The sequence below is a fragment of the Macadamia integrifolia genome, chromosome 3, assembly GCF_013358625.1.
Source record: "Macadamia integrifolia cultivar HAES 741 chromosome 3, SCU_Mint_v3, whole genome shotgun sequence".
Classification (NCBI taxonomy): domain Eukaryota; kingdom Viridiplantae; phylum Streptophyta; class Magnoliopsida; order Proteales; family Proteaceae; genus Macadamia; species Macadamia integrifolia.
In genome coordinates this window covers 34,204,429-34,230,523 of record NC_056559.1, presented here as the reverse complement: position 1 = coordinate 34,230,523, position 26,095 = coordinate 34,204,429, and the positions used below count along the sequence as shown (strand labels likewise).

The following is a 26,095-nucleotide window of genomic DNA, read 5'->3' as shown; positions in this document are numbered from 1 at the left end:
AGTTCATGGTAGATCAGAACCTCCAAGGATTTCCAACAATTTGCTGTATCCAATTGATGCTGCTAAGTGCTAACAGAACTTCATTCCAGTACAAATCTAAGCTCCTTAGAGTGAGCTATTCTGTGTTCATAGAAAAGGGACATCAAATTGGCACTAATACAATCACTCCTCCACTTTGACAGAACTGTCAAATGTCTCTGAATTCTGGTCTATTCTGGATAAAGTACTGTTGGAGATGCCAGATGTGCCACTCTCACATGAATCCTCTAGATTGCTTGGATTAGAGCTTACCTAGTCTTGGAAAATTCTGAACTGATTGAAGGCTAATGAACAAGGGGAAGGTGGAAAAATTTTAGTAAGGAAAGCATGGAGCTAGATTGAATGAATAGTATAACATGATCTGGTCATGACTCATGACCCAAGGTAGCTGGAATAAGACTAAGACTCTCAAGTTCATGACCTTGAAATTAAAGCTATTTTTCAATATATCTACAAGAAGGAATATAAAATGTTACATTAGATCAATGTATTTATTATAATCTTCATATGATTTTGGCACCTTCCTCCTTGGAAACCAATTCATCCATCCGAAGCAGCAACAAATCGAAATCATCTTCGCTCTTGATGAGGCTTAGACGCACATAGCGGCTTTCAGCATTGAATAAGCTACCTGCTCGGCCGATGATTCCTGCATTTCTGAGGACAGCAAAGCAGTCTATGTCTTCCTCCCTCTCACATTTCAACCATGCATAAGCTGCCATATGTGATATATGCAATTTAGAATGCTACCACTTACAGAAATGAATTTAGCAAAATTAACAGGAAAATGTACTTAAAGAGAGTTGCAAATCCTTAACCAGTAATAACATGTTCTCCCTTCACTCTCCCCTCCTAGGGGATAAGAGATCTATATATCAATGGATAACAAAATTGTAGTTTTAAACTTAATCTGTGTTTCCTAGTTATCAATACAGTAAAAGTAGTATTATGGTTAAGAAGTGGAGAGACTCAAAGACTCCTAATTAAGTTCAAAAAAGGCCTAACTAAGATGGTATGGTATGGTATGTTTAAAGCCAAGAAAGAATTACCTGGAGAAGGTCCAGTGACTTTCTGAAAATAACTGCAATATTGAGGTTCAAGTTTCTGAATGGAGAAACGTCTTGATGCTGATAAGATCTTATTCAATCTTTCCCATCGCGTCCTCATTGTTTTGTATCCAAACTCAAAGATTTCTCTTCCTCCTCCTCTCAAGGCTACTTTCAGAAGCTTTAAAGCTCTAAGCTGAGTATCTTGAGAGACACCAAGAGTGTTCAGACCCAAATATGTTAAAATCCTTTGATAAACAGCCTCATCCTTTATCAATGCCCACCTATAGATCAAGAGGCTTCCCATGTGATAACTGATACAATATGTTGATTCCTAGAAGAAAAAGCTGGATGATAAGTCAAGAGAACTACCCGAATCTGCTGCCGGCATGTCCAGTGAGCTTAGATATAGTGAAGATCATGAGGTCTTCATCTGCAGGAGCTGAGATTGCAGTAAAATGAGGCCAATGGTATGCATGGTCATGAATTGTCTTCACAGATGGGCCTTCAAGAACTGGCTTTGTAAGTCGGCCATCAGGATTGTTTGGTGAAGTAACAAATTCAATTATATTCCTAGTAGAAGCAGATGATGAGTTCTTCCATAGGGAAGTATCTCCTTGAAATTTGAAGTCCACAGAGTTGAAAAGCTCTGTCTGTAATTCATAAACCTGCAATATATACAAATATGATGAGTTAGTAACTACTAACTACTAGAGTTATTTGTCATGTATTGCAATTGTGTATGACTAGATTTTTCTTGAGCGAGGAATGCATTCTAGGTCGATAATCTATTTCAAGAAATCATAACAAACACAACCTTAGTCTTCCAGCAATGATCTTAAACATTTGGAATCACTATTATTAAACCACGGTTACAGAGGATGAACTATACAACTATACTTTGAAAAATCGTACGATGGAATTTTTTAAATTAGAGTTATGTTTGGCATGATTTATTGGAATTCATTATCGACTTAGAATGCATACCAAACACAGCATAAGTGTTAAAAAGAGTTGTAGGACAAACCGGGTAGAAGGGGATGGTGGCGACGACGTGTGCAGGGGAGGTTGAACCCTGTTGGGAGAGGGCATAAACTGCTGCATGGAGGAGTTGAGTGGAACCAGTACCAAAAACTATGAACCTTCCTTCAGTTACTGCATTTCCAACCATGGCATGTAGTTGGAAAATAATCTTAGTGAGCTCCACTGAGATGGAGGAACCAGTGTCATCCATTCTGTAACTCATCCTATGCCACCCAGCCATCAAAACCGCGCTACTCCTTGCGTGCTGCATCCAAAATGGCTCCAAGAATAGGGGATCACCACTACATAAACCAACCACCAAATGTAAGGCTTGAGTGTTTAATAATTGCTAATTCTAACCTCTAAGAACTGATGATGAAGCATATGACTTGAGATTCAGAAGAAAACAAGAGATGGTTTTGCTTTTAGGAAATCAAGATTATCAACCTTCTACAAGGACCAGGTTGGACCGGGTTTTTGAAACCCTGGCCCATCTTGTATCCCTGGGTCTCCGCCCCGGCCCAAACCTGTCGGGGTCATGGCAGGTAGTTAGTTTATTTATTTATTTATTATTATTATTAAAAATGAGAAAATAATAATTTGAATATTTTGATGTTTAAAATATTGATTCATCAGTGTAAAAATTATAACGCTTCATCTATCACCCTTATTTTGCTTACATGTATAATTTTTATATTTGGAAAAAAAGATTGTTAAATTGTGTGGAGCTTATAGCCAAACATAAGAAGCACAAAATGACCACCCGCCCCTATAAAATGAAATTTTCATTTTCATTGAATGCCCCCATGCGTGCTCTCACTGCCCCGCACTAGTGCTGGAGCCACACCAATCCCCCTCCCATTTGGTTATACTATAAATATATATTGGGTGGGGTCAGGCAGGCTCAACCCAAGGCCTCAGCCCAAGCTCGGCTTGGTCTGATCCTGGGGCTGGAAGTCCCCACCTAGCTCGGTCCGGGGGCTGAAAACCCCATCTTATGGCTTGAAAATTTTCAAATAACTTGAAAGCCACGTTTGATTGTCAACAATGGAAAAAAAATCATTACTAGAATAGAAAACAGTGAGCCTCGTAATTAGTTCTTCATTAGAATTATCACTCTCTTCTTGTGTTTTCATTAAGAAACTCTAGAATTTTTTACCCCCAAACGCAGTCCAAACACAAAGAAAAAGCATATTTTGGTAATGAAAGAGCAAAAAATCATTATCAGGTTGTGTGGCCTCCACACCAGTATGGAGGGCCAATGAGAGCACACGTAAGGGATCAACAATGGGTACAATTTTTTCATTTCATGAGCTACTATTTTTGGATGCACGCTGCATCGATCATGAAAGGGATTTTTCCCACTTTGACAGTTAACCCTTTTGTCAAGGAAAATATCTATAGCAAGTAGCGAAGCCTATGCTTATTCACACTTATTTTTTTAAGAGAAAGATCTCTAAGCAAGCAATGTCGAGAAGATGCGATGGAAAGGTTTCTTGGTCGTGCAGCCCTTGCACCAGCATAAGGGGTTAATGAGGGGATGCACATGAATTGATATATATATATATATATTTATATAAATGGTGGATTTTTTAGGTTTCACAGGGATAGGGGAGTCATTTTGTCACCTTCTACGTCTGGGCATAGGGACCACTCGACCAAGGAACATTTTCTCCTTTAAAAAAGAGTTGAAAAAAGAAAGCATGGCATACCCTAGCGCTTCCATGAGTCTATCTCTCTCTCCTTCAATGTTAAAAGACATCTCTATCCTTGTTTTGGGTAGGTGAGAGACATGGAGAGAGAGCCCCGCTCTCAACAGAGAATCACTTCCCAAAATAGAAATAGAAAATCTAGGGAACATAGGTTACCCTGATAGCTCGGAGAAGCAAGAAGCCTCCACCTCCTGTTAAAAAAACAGTTAAGAATCTTTAGAGGTGGAGAGAGAATGTTACCTATTAACATCTGCAGGACAGTCAGGTGAGAATTGGGAGCATCGGGGACCTCCATAGCATGAGTTACAGAAGCATGCAGGTTTATTTCCTTCAGTCACCAACCCATCTAAGTAGGCCCGGCCATGGCCGGAGCATGAGAGAGCTGCAACAGCTTCAGCCTCCACCGCTGCTTCACTGCTCCATGTCAGCTCCGGCGACTGTCGGAGATAGAGATTAAGGATGAAGAAGAGATTAAGAAGGATGGAAGAAGCTAGAAACACAACCCACTTCGTTTCATAAATCTTGGCCATCACTTTGTTCCTCTCTTTCTAGCTCTTTCCAAGAATGCGAGGAGAAGCTAGCCTTATATAAAAGAATAAGAATACCATTGGCGAAGACTAATCAAAGTTGTGGGTATTTGAATTCTCGTAACACTAGCTCAGCAATGACCTCCTCTTGAATTAGCTAACCCCACTGTCAGCTTGCCGTGGTACACTAGCTTAACTCCTACGAAAAAACACAAAAACGAAGAGAAAAAGTGGTACACTAGCTCAGCAGTGACCTTTAAATTTATCCGGGTCTGACCGATTCCGGTAGCTTATTACAGATCAATTTTGAACCAATTCTGACCGATTCCATTGGATAAGAGTTAGATGGACCAAATTTGAATGGGGTTGGACCGATTCTGGCTGATTTGGTTCGATTCGATGGACCCATTGTTTCAAAAGTTATAATCAAATGGTCGCCATTATTGATCTTAATTCTAGACATCAGATTTAGTAGATTTGTGGAAACGCAACCTAAAAATGACACACAGGGTAATGAAAAAACAAAAATAAACAATGCACACAGGTTTACGAGGTTCGGCAACAGTGCCTATGTCCTCGGTGAGATGAGATTCTGTTTCATTATCAATGGAGAATAGGATTACAGTTCTCATCCTCACACCTCTCAGAATAACTTTTAGAGAAATTAACTCTTGTTACATATATATGGCAAAAAATCCTAACATTGAAAAGTATAAAACTGGCCTCAATAAAAAATTCGTGCATAGAGGCTGCGCCCCCCTAATCCCAGTTATACAGGGGGTCTCCTGACCGGTTTTGTGAGGGGGCTTGCACCAATACTCCCTGGATTAAACTGAACGAAATACAAGACATCGTACACCAACATGATTTTAGGATTTTTCTCATCAAAAGTTGTTGGTTTTTCATATCTGAGGGCCCAACTCTAGAGTTTTTGAGATCGACAATTGCTATCTGATTTAGAATGGAATTGACATAGACTGATTTGATCCACAATTCCGATTTTCATAACTTTGGTTGGACCCGATTCAGAGGCCAATTCTGGCAAGTTTTTAAAAATCGAGTCAAATCAATCGGAAATCAGAACAATTGGATCAAGTATAAATGTAGTGAAAATTTTACCAACCCGGACCCGACCCACTTGAGGATAATTCTTGACGTGACGAAGAAGAAAAAGAAAAAGATGATGTTGATGATTTTTTAGACTTTTAAGAAACATTCAAAGGACTTCTCATTTTCACAAGAAGTTGTGAATTTTGAATCTCTTTGCTCACTTTAGTATATGTTCAAAGCTTCCCAAAAGATTATTCCCACTATGGAAATTAATTAATTAAACGGTTAGTTTGGTTATACAGAAAGAGTAAGGATGAAATTGAAATGTATTTGGAATTTTCACTTTATCCCCATTTGATTGGTGAGAAAGTAGCTGAACAAGTCACCCCTGTGTCATTGTCTGCCTGCGGCCTCACAGTATAAGTTCGGGGCTGCTGCCAAGAGACTTGGAAGTTGAGCAGTATACTATCTCCATTAACCAGGGAAGGGCCCAATCCTGTCCTTTTCACTTCGCGCATGTGACTGAATCCATAAATCTAAAGGATCCAACAACTTGTGAATTGTGGTACGCATGCCATAAAACAATAGTCTTTAGGAAAAGGAATTTTAAGAGAAGAAAAATAAAATTTTCATACTTAAAAAATAAATATTTATAATCATTACTCTATGTGATTCATGTGATTATATAAATTACTTTATTTTTTTTTAACCATATTTGATAATGATACATTTTACATGTAATTTTTATTTTACATATTATAACAAAGGGTTTTGGATGTAAAGTAAAGTGAAATTTTATAACCAAATATGGAATGATTTGAAGTAATGATATAGCCACATGGGGTAATGATTACATATATTTCATTTTTAAGTGTGAAAATTTCACTTCTCTTCCCTTTAATTCCCATTGCAACCAAACATAGCCTTAGGAAAAACAACCCAGTGGGGGACGTACCAGCATACCATAAAGCAGTAATCTTTAAGGAAAAAGAACCATGTAGAGGGAGTAAACTAGCTTTCCAATATGGTAATTAAAAAAAAAAAGAAAATGGGAGAAAGAGGTTTTCCCATTCTGCCAGTGTGGGAAACCCTCTTCACCTTTTTTTGTTGGGAAGGAATCTGCACACAACACCCATGTAGACCCCACATACATTCTCAATATAGAAAAAGAAAAAAAAGAAAGATACATCCGTTGGCCTTTCATTTTTTGTGAGACTATGGGAAAGAAACCACACTAACCGACTGGAGGTCTTTTTTATTTTCCCTTTAAGAAAATTTACAGGGTAGAAGAACAAGAGAAAGCACAGAGAGATAAGGTGATTTGATTGAAATCCTATGTTTGTGCAGAGTAATGAAGTTTTCTTTTTATATGCTTCTCAATCTTACACCATTTTATATAGATAACTTCACTTAGCTCGCCACTCTTGGGCACAAGTTTAATCTGCCCGAGGTATCTTAATACTTCCCTTCAAGTTGGAGCTTGAACATCATAGAGGCGTGGCCAATTTACTAAATGAAAATGATATTGCTCTTGACTAGGAGTGGAACTTCTTATTTTGATGAAACATAAATGGTCAAGATTTGTCGAGCCTGAAATTTTCACAAACCACATGACAGTCAATCTCAAGTTTCAATCATGTTTTGTTTGTAAATGGAAGACCAGATTTGCTGAAATGTTTATGGCTACCTCATTGTCATAATATAAACCTATAGGCTCTTACTAGAAAGAAAAAAGAAAAAAAAAAAAAAAAAAAAAAAAAAAAAAAAAAAATATATATATATATATATATACATATATGCCATTCACCTCTCTCCCTAGGTATGGTTTATAACCTGACTCAATACATCTCAATAGAACCAAAACCAATGGTAGCGCATGAGTATATAACCTCCATTTACCTATTAAAAGTTTAACACTGAGGCTACAAATCAAGGTTAAAAAGTTTATGAGTAAACTATACTTGGTTGGCCCAACTAGATAAGCTTATACGGTCGATCTAAAAATCCATCATATAACATATATCAGATGGGTCCAAATGTTATAAACTTTGTCCACATATCAAGTTTCAGTTCAATTGAAGTTGTTGCAGTGACAAAATAAAGTTTTGAAAATCTAAGTACACATAAAGACTACGGGAGGGTTCATGCTGATAGACACTATATTTAATTAGATTTGAGTATGAAATTTGACACCCAACCAATCCAAATGACTCCCCTTTGTCCAATGGATCGAATCACCACATCATCTTGCCTGGTAGCAGAATTGCATGGGCCAACCAGATAAGCTTTTTTGGCTGGGCTGGAGATGATAATTTACATAACTGAGCTTGTCTCTCTTTTGAACTTAAATGTCTAGTCTTCATATTTCAAAAATAAAAAAGTATAATTTTCATTAAAAGAAGTCCCAAATACTATCACCCATATATCTAATTCAAATGTATAATGGCCAGACTCTACAAAGTTAGTGCTTCTAAAATATATAACAAATATAGTTTTCAATATTCTGTGAAATATACTATTTTTCCCCATAAAACATTATTATGTATTAATTAATGAGAAAATTAAAGATAATTTGAACTCTTTAGTACTATTATTTTCTCGGTTCTTTTTTTTTTTTTTTTTTTTGGTGTAGAAAGGTTTATAATAGTTGAGTGTGCATTCTGAATAAAATAATATAAATAAAAAAGGAAGGTAGTTGTGAACCAATTCTTAGGATAGGATATTAGGAATATCTGGAAAGCGCTGGCAATTTGCAACTTTCCATAATTATTTCAAAACATTCTATTATAATGTAGCACCAATTATTTGGCTTTTACCTTTACAAAAAAAATAAAAATAAATAAACACTAGTTATTTGAGATTTATTATATTGAATACTAGGGAAATTGGTTTTCATATTCACCTACTATCCGTTTATCAGAAAAATAAAAAATTTGAGGTGACTATTCGAATCATTGGATAGAGGTTATTATTTGGATTATTGATGTGCTGAATTTTAAATTCTAATTCAATCAAATACCCTCCGTGTAGCATACATCCCTATGTATGTCCATATGCTTATCTGAACAATATTATACACTTTCCCATATTGAATAATTTTCTAAGATATGTCTATCATATGGAAAACTTCAGAGAGATTAAAACCTGATATGTGAGTAGGGGACTTAGGGTTCAATATGTCCACAAAAAAATTAGGTTCCTTTGATATGTTAAAAGCATTTAAGGTGGGCATGTAGGAAAGGCCCTACACACACATTGACAAATTGTGCTCCCAAAACTTTATTATTGTAAATGTCTATGTTATATGAGAATTGAATAATTATATTGACCCACTTTTAATAATTAAAACAATAATTCAACAAAGTATGTTGGTTGGTTTCTACTATATTGTTTTTTCTTTTTTTCATGGATACTCCTTCTCACCACTTTTTTTTCTTGCTTTCTTTCATTTTTTTTATTTTGTATAAAAAAAGGACGTACCCGGTGCACAAAGCTCCCACATGTGCAAGGTCCACGAGGCAAGAACTATGCAGCCTTATCTCGAGAATGTCAAGAAGTTGTTTTGACATCTTGACTACCAGATCACAACATTCGTATCTTTGCCATGAGACTACTTAAATCCCATATGACACCATTCTAGTATATTTATCATGGGGGAGGGGGAGGGGAGGAGGAGGGGGGAGGGGGAGGCGGAGCAGGGATGCTGCCTTTCAATGTGGCCTATGACAGCACTCAAGAGGCTTTTTCGACATCTTGACCATCAAGTTGCAGCATTCGTATCTTTACCACTGGCTAATTGAATCCTATATCACACCATTCTAGTATATTTATCATGGGGGAGGGGGGAGACTACCTTGCAATGTGGCCTATGACAGCACTCCCATGTTTCTATCATTTTCGTTATTGTGAAAAGACATCTCTACCTTTATTTGGGAGAAGAGAGAGATAAACACAAGAAGTATTGACGTCAATTGCATTTATGAACAAAGGACCACTTTCATTTATTATTTAAGTACACATTTCCTATCAAATTGGAGTCACTCATAGCCAATTCAACTCAATTAATCTTCAACCTTCTCTTGGGAATTGTCCTTTTAACTCCTTCAATTTTAGTTTCATCCTTTCTCGTCACAAATGTGATCTTTATTATATGCCCACACAATTTATAGGTTCTTCCAACTATCACATATCAATTTTATTCTTAAATTCACTTGAATGAATTTATGTAGAATTCTATTATTTTTGCTCTCACCATTTACTCATCTTAGCATGGTATATGCCGTAAAAAAAGACCCTTCCTTTATGGCTTATCCATGAATTAATGTATACTAATTTTATTCGTTTTGCTCTCACCATTTACTCTCGCCTATCAAGGAAATCATTGCCCAAAAGAAGTTTTTTCATTTTTGAAAAGTTCTTATATGCCTCAAGTGGGACCCTTTCCAAATACCATTTAATTGTTTTCCTCATTTGGATATGATGATTAGGCATTTTGATAATTAGATCGGGGAATTCTTTGAGGAGCATAAAAATTGGATTTCGTGGCCCATCTCAATAGAAACAAAAGTGAAATATATATTTACATTTACAAATGTTGTTTTGAACTAGTGTATAGGGAATACAACCTATAAGGAGGTGTGATAGTGCATATATATATATATATATATATATTGTGCCAAATAAATAATGCATCATTTTAGTACCAGCTGAGCTAGCTGTTATCTTCTTTAAGTCTTATAATGATACGTAAAGTTTTCCTCAAGCCATGGTGAAAGAGGAACTTATTCACCGATAACCAACATTGCACTTGGATGGGTGCCATGAAACATTGAACTGAATTCATTTTGGAACTCCAGCATGAGAGGGGATTGGTAGCATCCAAGACCTTAGATTTGTGGGTGAATCATTGACGATGAAAATAGTAACATCAACCAGTCCAGCTAAAAAGTGGTTGCTGTTATTTTCTAAGCTATATTAGTTTGCAACTCAAAGTAAGATTCAATATATTTCTGAGATGGATTGAACTCTTTCTTTGATTTAAATGATAATAAAAAGATACGCTTTATAGTAGAATGTTAAATAGATTACATTTCACCATGAATAGTTAAAATGTCCTCTAAAATACACATTTCAATATAAGAATTGAAAGCAAAACATAATTGTGGGCAACATGTTAGAGATGTTTTTGATTTTGTGACTCATGTTTTCTTTCACATGTTTGACTATGATGTACTTAGATTGGTCCATAAGATAGAAAATCCAAATTGCGTAATAGACTTGTCCATGTATTGTCGCATACGATTCAACCATGGATTTAACAATTGAAAGGAATCGATGGAATTAGGGTTGATTTCCAAAAGTCCTTATTAGAATCATCTATGAACACATTTAGATTTTTATTTTTTACTATTTCCCCTTTTCTTTTACTAGTAAAACAACAACAAAATTTATCCTCCCTCTCTTGTAGCTAGATCAACTATGAAAATGTTTGATTCTTCTTCTTGATTCTATTTTCATAGGTTTTATCAGATTCTCGACTAATTTTACTCCAATTTGAATCAGAATCGATGAAGAACAAACCCTTTACCAAAAAAAAAAAAATGAAGAACAAACCCATGTCCTATTCCATGTTTTAAAATCTTGGACATAACCCTATTCTTAAACTAAAGTTGACCCCAAAGCTGTCTCTTTTGTTCTTCCAACAAGATTAACAATCTGCAGCCTCACAGTGATTAGGCCTAGTTCCACATGTGGGGTCTTGGATAGTCCAGCATATATGTTTATTCTTTCATTAAAAAAAAAAAAAAAAGATATAAAAAAATAAATTATAATTTTTTCTGAGTGACGTTAAACCTCAGAAGTGAGGCATGAAAGATTCTTTAGTGAGAAGTTATACGCTATAAATATAGAAGCCCAGGCTAAGAGACAAGTAGTTAGCCTACAAGGAAATTTCTTATATATATATATATTTTACTCATTTGATCAATCTGGATGACTAGATCTAGTTAACCAAACCCTAAATTGGACATTAGATGCAAGAACATGAGCTTCACCTCATAATAAAGGATCTATGAGCATAATTTTTAAGACAAAATTTTATGGGCCGTGAAAGGAGGGTATGCTAGCATCATCTCTCTCTCACACACTTCATTGGTGTGCTCCCTTAGATTGCTTGCTTAGAGAACCCTCTATACATACGGGAAAAAAAACTCCATCCAGGAGTGTGGCCTATGCCAACGCTCCCACAAGTCTTTTTCTCTCATTTATTTATGAAAAAGACATATTTGCCCCTTGTTTGGAAGTTGAGAGAGCTATGCCGACGCTCCTAAACAGAAAATCACTTCCCTATACATATTAAGGGCAAAATAACCATCCCTGGTTGTGTGGCCCTTGGGCCTACACACAAAGGGTGGTGAAATTATGCCTCACTCTCTGTGCAACCTAAAAAATCCACCCTATCTTTATGCTCATGTGTGCCTCCCACAATTAGGGATCATTCTTTTTCCCCATATATTAATGACTTCTACATTTGTACCTCTTAGTTGATTATGCCAAAAAAGGCAAATATTAATTGGACTTTCTTTTATTGGAAAAGTTTTCCCATAATGGAGTGGGAAGCTCTCTCACAATCTCTCTCCTTCTCAACCAAGCTTGGCACACATTCTCCCTCCTTTATTTCCATTAATAAAACCAATTGTATGCCACCCATTGGTGTACTCTTCCCACCCCAGCATCATGGGAAATCTTTACGCTTTTATTTATTTATTTATTTTTCATTGAAAAAATCTAAAATGCGTAAAAAGAGATGATCAATTTCATTAATTAGTTTTTCATTTACATCTATAAAATTAAAATCCAAAGGCTAAATGATGTCAAAAGAGATTCAAAGCAAACACATCACATATTGAGCAATGGAAATATTAGTATATTTTGGACAATGCTGAATCTTGGCCTATGCTTGCGCTTTGTCCACCAGTAAGGTAGGAATTTTGTGACTTAGTGGTCAAGCGGTCGAAGTAGCCTTTTGATATCCTTGGGGTAAGATTGCGAAGTTCTTGCTTCTTCGAACATCGCACATGTGAATGCCTTGTGCACCATGTACACTGAATCTTGACCTCACCAACTTAAAATAAATAAATAAATAAGTTTTTCTCCAAAGATATTGACAATTGAGAGTATTTGGATACAAAAGATTGAGGTATATTTGATTTCTTTTGAGTGGGGATAGGCAGGTGGCAATAGAAGGGAGTCTATGTTCTTCCAACCTAGAAAGGATAGACAAAATACAATTTTTTTGGGTTTAAATTGAAAAAATGAAAAAAAAAATAATAAAAATTAAAACAATGATGTGTTAGAGTAAAAGGATGCCCAAATAAAAAACCATATGTGGGGAAGGTAAATACAAAAATATGAAAATCATAAGAAAACTAAAAAATATAATTGAAAGATTAAAAAAAAAAAAAGAATTTCAAATGGTTGAAAATTAACCAGAAAAGGTCCTAGGTTGGTGGAAGCGGTTATTTTAACTTCTACTTTTGTTAGTTCATACTTCATACCCCATTACAAATGAAATCTCACTACGGAACTAGGAAAAAACTCCAAACTTGCTGGATCATTCCATTTAGAGGGTCCAATAAATTTGAGATGTAGTCATTCTATCTAACCGTCTGTTCATAAATTTAACATTAGGGAAGGGGTGTTAATTGGTTGGTTCGATTGATCTGAATCAATCATCGGTTTCAACTGGGTCAAATCAAACCCATTTTGGTTTTCTGTTCAATTTTATTTATATCAAGTCGGAGCAAACAAGATCTTATCATTTTGACATCCGATTGATTCGGTTTCAATTTTGCACATACATAATTCTAACCCCCCAATATATATATATATATATATATATACATATACATATACATTGAGAAAACGGGTAAAAGGTTCTCTGAGTCGACAGAATAGGACACGTTAGCACCTTTTGTCTTTATCTCACATATTCAAATGAAATGAAATCCCTACCATTCAGTCATCAACGTGCGATATCTAGATCCTCTCCTACACGTTAATTCAAACCAACGTGCATTTGACTACTAGGGTGTATGCCCGAGTGTTGCTGTATGTACTGGAGAGGATCCAGATCTACTCTTTTATCCTGCTTGCTCTGAGAATCTTTTTTCATAAAATATATATATATATATATATATAAATTATTGAAGTTTTTGTTTTTATCAGGTTTGGTATGATTTTATGTCTATTTCACAAAAGACTACATTAAAGCCCGTCAGTTAAGGATATAATGTTGTTCGGGCTGAACTAATGATTTTGGTCTGTCTAACCATTTTCAGAATGAAATATTTAACATCTATGAGGATATAATATAATTTTTAGGAAAAAATTGTATGAAGTATGAACATTTGACATAGAGGAATAAGCCAATAAAGTGTTGTGAAATGGTTTTCTATATGAGAGCCAAACTTTTTACATTTTTGGTAAAAAGAACGAAACTGGAAACTAATGTTTTCGTATATAAGAGGTAACCACCAGGTCATTAAATGTGGGAAGAGCGGACTCGATGGAGAAAGTGTGTTAGCGTACCCTACTCTGGCGGTTTAGATAACATTTTCGTCTATGAAAAGACTGTTAAGTGCCAAACTGTAATTTTACGCTATTCTAATTTCTAATCTCAATTATCTACTCGTCAGGACAGTTTTTTGAGACAACGATTTATAACACAAACCCGAAATCTTTTCCCATTTTATTTCAAAAGAGCAAAGACAGCCCGATGGGTATAAAAGGGCGGTAATCGCAGGAAGCCAATGGAGTGAGAGAAAGAGAGATTTTGCAGTGTTCACAGATACGCAGAGCGATAAATCTCCAGAGGCTGCTCTCCTCCATGAAAGGATCGCTAAATTCCAGCTGAACACTCGAAGTTTCAAGACTTTTCATCGTTTTTTCCTCTTACGGAGATCGAACTTCTGATTCGGTTTCATGTATGTGGCTACTGTGATTTAGGTTTCCTAATCGATCTTATGTTTATTTCAACCTATTTAATTTGAATTATTATTCTGATCCGATTTCAGGTTGCCGAACTTCATAGAATATTTCATGTACAAATTCGTGTTCCATTTAGACGTATGTAGTTTTTCCGATTACATGTTCGGGCGTCAGCTTCGTATTTTCGGTGAAGCATCTGGTTCAGTTCATGTCTAGTTGATACTTGCAGGTAAGTCTCTTATATTATTTAATAAATCTTTTTCTTTCGTCCTACCATGGTTTTTTAATTGGCCCTGCGGGCTGCGAGCTGCTCCTTCTCTCTCCCAGGGTCTCTGGTTGATATAGAAATCTTTAGAAGTTTTGCAAGTAATAGTAGGAATGGTTTCTAATGGCTCAAAACAATTGGTTTAATGAATAATCTTATGTAACAAGTTAATCGCAGAAACTTTAATGATTGTACTATGGTTATAGTATGGAAATGATTGGCATTTCAAAGAGTTAAAGACAGGAGCAATTGGATTCTGTGGATTTTTTTGGCATAAATTTGAAAAGATCGAACCATCCACTTGCAGAAGAATAGGGACAGTATTGAAGGCGCAAGCGGAGGTGGTTGCTCATCTTCATGACATTTAAGATGAACAAATTTGGATCATCGTGGGGGGAGAACTTGTAAACATGCTATCAGAATTTTTCTATTAATGCATAGAATATTTTCTCTCTTTCACACTTAGAATTGTGAGAAGTATGCTGTTTGTCACATATATATATATATATATATTTTTTTTTTTATTATCTAAAATGTGTGTTTTGTTCTTCCTAATCCCATTTATTTCTTCAGGAGTATATTTAAGAAGGAAATTAATTCTCTAAATATTAATTTTCTAGTCCCATCTCTTCCTACTTATGTAATTGAACAATCTATTGAGAGTCTCCTATGGACATAAAAAATTAGACCGAGTTTCCCTTCATCCATGGCGAAGGAAGCACCATAAACATTGGTCCCATCAGATGCCCAAGGGGAGGGGTATTATCGACCCCAAACAATAGGGGGTGTGAGTTTGTGATGGGACTCTTGTCCCATCATATGGTCACATCACCAATGGTGAGGGAAATCTTCCCACTCCACTGGTGAAGGAAAACTCTTGCCTAAAAAAATTGGTTTGCTTTATTTCAGAATATTCTCTCGTTTGATTACCTTGATACATTTCTGTCTTTTCTTTGATGCATTTATTGATACTGATCTGGAAAATTCTCATATTTATTGTTCTTCCCTCATTGATGGATCAGTTACCTTTGTTTTTGGAACGAGAGGGACTGCTGTCTTCTTTGCTGACCTGGTTTCAATTAGTGAGTGGGTAAGAAGTTTATTTTCCATCTTCAGTAGTTCTGTGAAAGCTTTCTGGCAGAAGATATTGAATTCTATTGTGAAGTATGGAAATATTTGGCATATTTTGTTTGCATGTTTGAGGTTTGTTTCTAAACTACAAAGATATGCATTTAAAAGACCATTTGTTCTGCTCATGTTGTTTTCACCTTGCAGACACGATAAAATTGGTCTACAATTTTGAGTTCTGATTTTTCAAAACATTCGCTTGCTTCACAGTGTCATTCTGTATCTCTTACATGATGTCCAATCCTTCTGTAGAGCTTATTCCTTGTAATCTGATCAGTGGTGAAAACTTACAAATTCAGGAAATACTGAACATTGAAAACTCTCTCTCTCTCTCTCTCTCTCTCTCACACACACACACACACACACACACACACACACACACCAAGTGTGTGGGGGTGGGGTAGCTTTGTTGCTGTCTTATGATGTAGGATTTCTAACCTACATCAAGCTGGTTATTTTGTGGTTTAGACTGTTGGATTCAGTTATCAAACAACCAAGGTTTATATTAGACAAGTTTACTTTGGTTGAACCTAAAAAAAGCGGAACTCGCTAGAGTTTCGACTTGAGATTTCAAGAAAATATGGTTAGGGAAATTGGAATTCATAAAGGAAAGAAGAAAAAAAAGAAAAAAGAGAAAAGAAGAAGAAGAAGAGGTAAAGATAAATGGAATGTAATGCTTGAATGAGTTGTCTGGTTATGGCTAGGAGAAATCGGGTTCCTATTGATGTTTGAGGTGTGCATCTGATGGCGTTGGCTTCTTGGTGAGTTTCTTGATTTTAAGGGAAATTGGCATTGGGGCCATTGGCTAGCATTATTTTGGAGGAAGAGAGGCGGGGTGGGGGGGGGGGGGGGAAAGAAGTTTTAGCCTTTACCTGATTGTCAACCTTCCTGCTTTGATACCATGTTCGCTACTGTTTCACCTAAAAGCTCGAATTGTTAGGGAATGGTAGTGTTAATGTATACATAAACACTCTCCTGCACGTGCAGGCCAAGGCCCAAGATCCCATGGTCCTTGCATGTGGAGCTCACACAACATTTTTCTCACGCGGAACTAAGGGAGAAGAAGTGTTGGCCCTTAGCCTATTTTTTGCACTTCTTTGGAGTCAAACACTCGATCACCAATTCACCATGCTCTGATACCATGTTTGTTACCGTTTCACCTAAAAGTTTATACTATTAGGGAAGGTCAGTGTCGATGTATACATCAACATAAATGAGATGGAAAAATTGATGTGAGACTCTTTTGTGGGAGGGATTGAGTCCAAGAGATAAAAAGAAATATCATCTACGCAAGTGGTGGTAGTGTTAGAGACCTAAAAGGTTGGGGGTTTCAAGTTTTAGATGAGTGTTTAAGATGAATACTGCATTTCCTGTAAAGGGGTTGTGGAGATTTATTGGTGATACTGCTGCTCGTAGTAGGGGAGTGCTTTGGTCTAGGTTTTGGAAAAATCCCAAATTCTGCTGAAATAATAAAATTAGAGGAGAATCCCAAACTAATTAACAACTAGCAGTGACTATTTTTCAAAATTTATAAAAATAAGTATCTAGTTTCAGAATGTTTTCCATAGATTCCATCTAGCTAATTCAAATCTTAATCTCAATATATGAAACTTCAGATTTAAGACTCTAAACTCCCAGACCTCTTGCTTCAGTCATAAATCACCCAAAACAACAACCAGAAATTTGCATTAAATTTCAAGAGCATGAAACTGTTGGAACTTACAGGACCAGAGCTAAGTATGGCTTTGATGCTCCCAACCTCCTTAACATTCCAGCTACAAACTCCAGAGCTGAAGTCGATCTTGGGAATTCTTCGACAAAATCTCATACCAAAAGAAACAGATTTGAGTAGGAATTGACACCTTCTTTCTAAGCACAAAGTTAACTCTAAAATAATAGAGTGGCGATAATGTAAAACTTGAAAATTAAGATTTCTGATGATTTAAACAAATTAATTGACCTGAGTGTGCAGAAATCAAGCTGAGAATAAAAGAACAGCGAGGAGAAGAAAGCCAAACGAACTTTTCAACATGAACAGACTTGGTTGCCCATCAACCAGAAGGAAGAGAACCCTTTTCTCTTCGAGGAGTATAATACTCCAAAATTTGATTGCAGTCAAGAATTTCTAGGCTAAAATTCCTAGCGCAACTTTCCAAAACCTTTGTAGGCCCTTTTCCTAGTAAATTTGAATTTTTAAACACCCCAAATCTAGAGATAGTAACTTTCTTCCCTTAGGAGCTAATAATCAAAAGCCAGTCTGAATTAAAACCCATACACTGGCCCATAAAGGCCCATTTCAACAGAAGCGCACTCAAAATTACAAGGAGCCTATAGGGCCTAGCTACATCAGTGAGTGGCGGCTGTGGTGCTGCAAAGAGTTGATGTCTTTTATGATTGAGATTTCATTACTGAATGGTGAGGAGTTCTCATGGGTGTGGTGTATGGAAAAAATATCAGGAAATACATATTATTCTTTCCTTACCAACATAGCATGAAGAAGTTTGCTCAGCCCCCCCCCCCCCCCCAAAAAAAAAAAAATCTGTTCTGAATGTAAAGATATATACATTTTGGCTTTCTTCTCTTTTTTTTTTTTGGGTGGGGGGGATGTCCTATTTCTGTGCATTCTTCTCTAAATAAAATCTTTGTTTTTGCTATAAAAAAAATAAAAGAGAAAAATTAGAACTGTATTGCCACTTGGCAGTATTGGTCCTATTGGACGCATTTGATACGGAGACATTTTGGAAACATGGGAAAGTATTGGTGTAAAGTTTTCTTTTCTTTTTAGTAAAAGGAGAAAAGAAGTGTAATGCCTCGAGTGATCGAGTTTTTACCAACTTATGTTCGATATAATTCTATTGCTTATGCATTGCATCTAGTTCATTTTTCTTGAAGACTTGTCTCATTCAAATTCATGCATGTTTATCAGTCTTGATTGCTTATATGATGTATCAACATGCTTATGGTTCTTCATGGCTTATATACACTCCTCTACCGCTTGTTCCCACTTGATCTCAATAATATTTTTTTTTTGTATCTATTCATATACCTTGCTGTTCTTCTCTTGTAGGATCAGAATGGGTTTTTCTTTTGGGGGTGAGGCTGGGGATGGTCTAGCTGTGTTGCAGTTGCAGAAATGGGGTCCATCTGAAGTCCAACTAAATCCATCAGAATATCGTGAAGCTTTTATTTCTCCAACAAGGGAACTGCTGCTTTTGCTTTCGTACCAGTGTGAAGCTTTAATTCTTCCATTGATTGCTGGTAACATTCTAATTCTTCTCCCTCTTTCCTTGTTGCTTTAACTCCATGCATTTACTTAGGCCTTTTTTTTTTTTTTCCAATTATATATTTATTTTTAAATCCACAACAGGAGACTGTATGAAGATAAATAACCACTGTAGATATCATTTGGAAGGTCATCAGAGTTCAAGTTCCTTAGCTTCTTGTTCTGCAGTGTGTGAAAGGTCAGGCTCTGTAGATAATACCCCTTGTACATCTGGATCTGCAGAATCTGTTACAGATGGAGCTTATTCTATTGGAAGAAATTCTGCAAGATCTGAGCAATACCCGGTTGTTTGTGATGTAAAGTCACTAGCTTGGGGTCACTGTGGTGACACTTATAATCAGCACAAAGATGCTTCTTTTAGAGAGCTTCTTTTTGTGTCCGGCAACCATGGTATTACAGTCCATGCCTTTTGCCATTCACATAAAACAGCTGAAGTGACCAGTCCATTGCCATTGCCTGAAGGTGAGATTGGACAAGGGAGGTGGGTAGAATGGGGGCCTTCTGCTGCTTTGGTTTCTAATATCAAGGCAGAGGAGCACTCCAGTTCATGTTCTGGAGGTCCTTCAAATTCCTCAGGAGAAGATAGGACTAATGGGACTGAGGGGAGTTCACAAGATGTTTGTAAAGAAGCAAAGAATGAAAAATTGCCTGCAAAAAGCTTTAGATCGAAAAAATGGTTGCGGACATTCTTCACCAAAGTTGAGACTATTGAGTCTGATGGTAACTTTTGCACCTGGTTCCCTACAAAGCCATCTTTTCCTTGTTCTGCAGATATTATTTCATTTAACATTTTTGATAGCTCCTCGATATTCTTGGACTTTCTTTCTTGTGCCAATACTGTGTCGACTGTAAAGGAAACCAGGAATGATGCAACAGCATTAGATCCAGAGGCTGATGGAGCAGTACATTCAGATTCTAGTTCAGTTGACCTAATGGAGAACTCCAATGATTTGTCCCAAAGTGGGAGCATGGGAAGCTGCGGTTCCTATAAATGTTCCAGAGTGTTCTCGAGCTCTTCACACCGCTTAATTGGGTTGGCTCTGGCTTTAGCAGATCCTGTTCTGAACAACACACGTGAAAGAGATGCTAGAAGCTGGAGCAAGATTGTAGTGGTAGTTGGTATGATATTTCAGTGGGGAATAAAATGGGTTTGCTCAGTGAAACTTCCAGATACATATCTCAATTTGGATCTGGAATTTGAGTGGAGAGACTTTCAGTTTTCTGATAATCTTCTTGTCTGTCTCAATGATTGTGGTTTAATCTTTGTTTATGATGCAACTACTGGAGAATTTGTCACATGCCTTGATGTTTTGCGGATCTGTGGACTTACTTCAAGGCCAGGCCTGTTGTCTGTAGGGGTTGATATGGTACCAGGAGGTGTTGCTGTAGAATCTGCACATAATAGAAAAATTCAAAATAAGATGAATCTACAAATTGAAGGTTACTTATGCCATAAAAGAAATTTCCAGAGGTTGATGATCGCTTCAAATTCGTCACTGTTGGCTGCTGTCAATGAATGTGGTGTGGTCTACCTAATTTGTGCTGCTGACTATGTACCAAGCAAGTATTATTCATTCCAGGAAATGCTCCCCCATTATCAGCATTTTGGTTTTGAGGTATTGATTGGTTGGGGAGTTGGAGGTTCTCAAATAGGCTGTCAGAGGACGCTTTCTGATCTCTCACCTCATCATGATCTGAAAAAGAAAAGATGGCACTTTGAGGGAGACAGAGGGGAAGACAATTTCTATTTGAGTGGTTTCTTTGGCGCTTCACAATTAAAGGAGCCAGAAATTACCAGTTATGAGTTGACATTGAGTCCAATGCGAAGAATTTTTCTCCCTATGCATGGATTTAATAAAGATGATTCCATTTGTTTTTCTCCCTTTGGGATCACTCGGCTTATCAAGAATTTCTCTAAAGAGGATGAAAAGGCTTTTAAACTTTTTCATACCCATTTACATGTAGCAACAGCTGTTCAAGATGATAGAGACTTGAATTCTCAGTGCAGAAGTTCTAATGGGCTTGGGATGGAAGATGTCTTTGCAGGGGAAGCTGTTGGTTGCTCCTTCCAGGGATGTTTCTATTTGGTGACACGAGATGGTCTATCTGTTGTTCTTCCCTCAATTTCAGTCTCGTCAAATGTTCTTCCTATGCAAAATGCTCTATATTGGCGACCAAGTGCCAGGTCAGGTTCTGGATATCTGACAGAATGCTTTTTAACAGGAAAAGAATGCAAGGATCACTGGCTACCTTGGAGAGTTGAAATTTTGGATAGAGTTCTTTTATATGAAGGCCCTGTAGAGGCAGATCACATGTGTGTGGAAAATGGTGAGAGAATCCTACTTAGTGTCATTGTGAGAACATTGATCATTAGTTATCTTGGACTTCAATAGACTTGCTTTTTCATTTTATTTAGTCTGAAAAAAAATTTAGTAGCCATGGGAGTGTGTAGCATGGAACTCGAGCCATGAACTTTGTGAGTAATGACATCATGACTGAATGTGAATGCTGTCATCATGGTGTCATGAGTGACTGTGGCTTGGATTCTCTTGTAGAATAATTACCACAGCATTGTGGCTATGAGATCAAGCTCCTTGTATATTGGATCTGTGCTTTTGTTCTTACATTTGTCACCTAAGAAGCTCCTTTATGCTGGCTTTTATATCATGATTATTTTACGTTTTCTTGTTAAGTTTATCCCTATATGATACTAGCAATTTTGGGTTTGTGAATGTCAGTTTGGAACAAGTTCTTGCCTGTTTGTTCGTGGAAGGCTAATTATGTGAACTGCTCCTATAACAGAAAGGACTCTAAAGACAAAAATATCTACCTAAGCCTTCTACTGTTCTGCTTGATAGCACCGAGGCACCAACCAGAATACCTTATGCTGTTTGGACCTCCCTATGGCCCAAATGGTATGCCATATTTCTAGATTCTGAAAACCCCAAATATGAGTTCACTCACAAAAATACGTACACATAGCAGTTCTCCTGATAAGAATTCCTTAACCTCAAAAGAATCCTACAAATAAGAAACCTTCAGAAAATGTCTCTTGAAATTCAAATCACAATGCAGTAGTTAAGAAAGCAGTAGGGTCCAAGATAACTAATTTCAAACATTTTGCAATGTCAGTTGATTTGCATCAGACATCACTATCTGTGGTTTGCAGCAGCTCAATATAAACTTGTGCAACATGGAGTGAATGTGCAACCTTGAATCGTCACTCAATTGGAGAAACCATGCTTTTCTCTTTGGGTCATATTGTCCATCTGTTTGCATTTAAATTGGTAGTATCCATGGTTTTAAGTATCGGTGCGTATCGTGCCGTATCGGCCGATACGTATCGGTATCGGTAGGCATCGGCACGATACATACCGATACGCTACGGGGAATTTTGGGCCCCCTTTTACGTATCGCTGTATCGTGCGTATCGTACCGTACCGTACCGTATCGGTACCGATACGTACGATACTCTACGATAAGAACTTTTGAAAATCTGGAAATTCCCGAGAGTATCGGTACCGTATCGGTATGTATCGACCGTATCGTACAGTATCGAGCCGTATCGTACTGTATCGGTACCGTATCGGTACGTATCGACTAAAAATATGAAAATTCCCTTGAATGTGCCTTTTATTGTTTGAAACAAACACTTCAAACTCTCACCAATAGTTTTTTATATTTCTCTTCTTTCTTCCCCTTTGATTCACACACCTTTTTGGAGACTCAAATGGTAGATTGAAAGAAACATTGTCGAAGTGAATGGTTCAAAGAAGGAGAAAAACATAGTCCAAGAAGAACCTTGAACTTGAAAGTTGAAAAATTTGAATAGTAAGTTCTTGAATCTTTACTCACTTTTTTCAATTTTAACCTTAGATTTTCAAGTTTTTTTACAAATCTAAGGTTCATCATAGGGGTGTCAACCGGTCGGGTCGGTTCGGTTTCTATCGGGCATAGTCGGGCTTAAAGACTTTCAAAGGCTACACCGTGTCCGCCCATTTAACTAATCGGGCTTAGTTATTGAGGGCATGGTACACTTTATATTCGGTCGGTCGGCCTCGGGCTATAATCGGGCCACCTTAATCGGGCTTTAGTCAGGCCTTAATTGGGCTACGGACATGTTTAATGTTGAACGGGCTTTAACCGGTTTTTAAACGGACCCTCTTTAAAATGTGCTCTTATATTCCGGCCCACTCATGCAAACCCAAAAAAATGACAATAAATTAATAAATGATACCAAATATAACCATTATTTAAAATATGAACATGTTTTTACTTTTTAGTTTTTACTTTCTAATTTGGGGGGTAAAATAGGTATTCTACAATCATTAAAGGGTCGGGCTAGGCCAGTGCACAATAGGCCGGTCTCGATCGAGTGTTAAACGGTCGGTCTCGGTCGGGCTCCCGACGGTCCAAGTAGCAAAACCAAGACCGACCGTCTATAAACGGGCCGGGCTCAAGCCCAACACGTTTAATAAACAGTCCGGGCTCAAGCCCGACACGTTTAATAAACGGTCCGGGCTGGACCGGTCTATAAACGGTCGGTCCCGATCGATTTAGTCGGTTCGGGCCACGAATTGACACCCCTAGTTCATCATACTTAGAATCACATTTTGTGCATCATTATTACATGAAATCATTGGATTTATAAGGATTTACAAACTTTTTTCAAATGAAAATGAGGGTTTCAATTTATTTCAAATTTCTTAGATCTACTCACGCTCAATGATTAAAAATGTTTAGATTTTTTATATGTTATGTAAAAACAAGTGTTCTATAACTTCCATGGAAAATTTTGATTTTTCTTAAAAAAATATATTTGTCTATCAATACCATACCCTCATCATTTTGAACATTTTCAACTCAATATATTTGTCTATCAATACGATACCTTCCACTTAAGTATTTATGCATTTTACATGTTATATATAACTTTTTTTAATTGTTTTTTTTATGCAAAAGTGTATAAAAATGTGTTCCCTATCCATTTATGTGCGTATCTTTAGCGTATCTTAGTGTATCTCCGATACGATACGATACCCTCCGATACGTATCTTAATTTTGACCGACCGATACGGCGACCGATACCGATACTTTAATCCTTGGTAGTATCAGAATAACTTAAGTTATTTCTGTAGAACAAATTCAAGCCATGTAAGTACAATGGTTTTGGCATCAGATCACTAAAACATTTTCGTTTTTAGTCTATGGCTAAAATCATGACCGAGATTGAAACTTGATTCCTTCACTGTGGTTGATCTCCCCACCCCCCAAAGAAAAGCATAAAAAATGGCTTTCTGTGTAATATTATTCTTTTTTCTTCCCTTTGTTCTCTTCAATCATGGACCTAAGTGGGGATGACATGAAAACCTTATTACAAACCTTATCAAAGACGGACCTATATTCCTCCTGTGTAGTCTTGACCTGAAGCCTACGTTCCTCCTCCGTTTTAGACTCGAAAGTCCTTATTTGCTGAGACTTTTCTTAATACAGATGTATTGAATGAAAAAGACCTAATCTGCCCCCCGCCTCGAGTTTTCTTGTGCAACGATAATATATTGAGCTGCTAACATGAAGATTTGAGTTTGAGCATGAGGGGGCAACTTCATGCAGTAAATGCCGATGGTTCTGACTGAGCTCTGTCCATCCTCGTGGGTTCCTGTGAAATTTATTGAATGGAAAATACGTTTTGGCAACAGCTTTGCAGATGTGCTACCTCCAAGATGGCATTGGTGGGGAAGTCTTATGTATTGGATCATACCCCATTCTGTAATATGATCATAAAGCACTCCCCCCAACCCCTTTGCTTTTGAGATTCTTTGTTCCAGAGTTCCTCTTTGTACTGTTTGGGCCTTCAGGTTGCTTGGAGTTTCCTTTCTAATAAATCTCTTTGCATGTTATCAATATACAACAACAGATACAACAACAAAGCCTCATCCCAACTAAATGGGTCTGCTGCATGGATCCTTGCCCACCAATAAATTCTATTTGAAGTCATACGTGGTAGAAGACCTGGTCTATGCATGTCTTTCCACAACACCTCTCCTAGGGTTATTTGTATGTTATCCATATTAAATATATTTTTAGTAGGCTTACATTTTCCTGATTAATTCAATGGGGTTAATGTTGCCTGACTTTGACATTGGTTTCGTAATGTTATGCCTTGAGTTTTAAATGCCAGAGTATAATATTTTCGTGGTTGGATGCGAATTTAATTTTAATAGAACTGTAGTTTAGTGGCTTTCTGCAATGATGAGATGGTCTTGCTGTGATGATTTCTGACATATTTTGTATGTGAAGAACATTTTGGCATCTTTGTAAATTTATTTCATACTTGGATATGGTTGAAACATATTTAATTTACAGGTGATGTGTGGATTGCTTATATTGTTTCAGGATGGGATTTGAGAATTGCTCGGATGCGTCGCCTGCAATTGGCATTGGATTTCTTGAAACCTGATGAGATAGAGCAGTAAGATTCTGGTTTGCCTCTAGTTATTGGATCATGTGAGATTTGCTAGGTTATTTGTACCTTAAAATGCAAAACATTAGTAAATATTACAGCATAGAAAATGACTGTCTGCTCTCATATATGCTATATGGTTAAGAGTTCTTGGACATAATATCCAGAAACTTTCTTTGAACACTTCTTCTCAAACTCATGGAGGTATGTGCCTCTAAAGCAGGAGAAAAGTTCATTGTTGTCCAATGTATCAGGTAACCCTACAGCAATTGATCATGGGTTGGGAGGTGGAAGTAGTTCGCTGGAGAAGAGAGTAGCACACTAGTGTAGTGCATATGGTTTTGATCAGATTTTAATTATTTGACATTAATTTGTTAGAAATGTATAGGACATGGGTTAGTTTTGCATACTCTTTATTTTGTTCTAATTTGATTTGAATTCATGTTAGGTACAGATTTAGTTGTGTTTTTTTTCTTTCAACTCTGATCAGCTGAAAGAGTGAGTTTATCAAAAGAGATGAGTGAAGAGGATAACAAAAGAATAGGAAACAAATTTACAAAGCAGAACCACA

At 36.9% G+C, this 26,095-nt stretch overlaps 2 protein-coding genes across 3 annotated transcripts in view; one reads left to right on the top strand and one right to left on the bottom strand.

Moving 5' to 3' along the window:
* Nucleotides 1–433: 433 nt before the first annotated feature.
* LOC122072778 (tryptophan aminotransferase-related protein 3-like) lies at nt 434–4,407 on the bottom strand. The gene is made up of 5 exons (XM_042637180.1): nt 4,061–4,407; nt 2,113–2,410; nt 1,458–1,753; nt 1,089–1,369; nt 434–754 (listed from the first exon to the last, which is right to left on the bottom strand). Exons 1-5 carry the CDS (start codon nt 4,348–4,350, stop codon nt 543–545), a joined length of 1,377 nt encoding a protein of 458 aa, XP_042493114.1. The 5' UTR covers nt 4,351–4,407; the 3' UTR covers nt 434–542.
* A 9,738-nt stretch (nt 4,408–14,145) lies between these two features.
* Nucleotides 14,146–26,095, top strand: part of LOC122072667 — a 69,983-nt gene continuing 58,033 nt past the window's right edge. For both annotated transcript variants that reach the window (XM_042637049.1, XM_042637048.1), the window contains exons 1-6: nt 14,146–14,381; nt 14,472–14,614; nt 15,673–15,740; nt 18,846–19,036; nt 19,146–21,389; nt 25,458–25,533. In XM_042637049.1, coding sequence (XP_042492983.1) covers nt 18,853–19,036; nt 19,146–21,389; nt 25,458–25,533 — 2,504 coding nt within the window. In that variant the 5' untranslated portion in view covers nt 14,146–14,381; nt 14,472–14,614; nt 15,673–15,740; nt 18,846–18,852. The remainder of the gene's footprint in view (nt 14,382–14,471; nt 14,615–15,672; nt 15,741–18,845; nt 19,037–19,145; nt 21,390–25,457; nt 25,534–26,095) is intronic.

Bases quoted from the DNA above. Each gene is read 5' to 3' on its own strand.
- LOC122072778 (XM_042637180.1), bottom strand. From the start codon at position 4,350: ATGGCCAAGATTTATGAAACGAAGTGGGTTGTGTTTCTAGCTTCTTCC. The intron at 1,370-1,457 runs GTAGTTCTCTTG...CTTGATCTATAG, and splicing joins CATGCCGGCAGCAGATTCGG to GTGGGCATTGATAAAGGATG. The intron at 755-1,088 runs GTAATTCTTTCT...CACATATGGCAG, and splicing joins AGTCACTGGACCTTCTCCAG to CTTATGCATGGTTGAAATGT.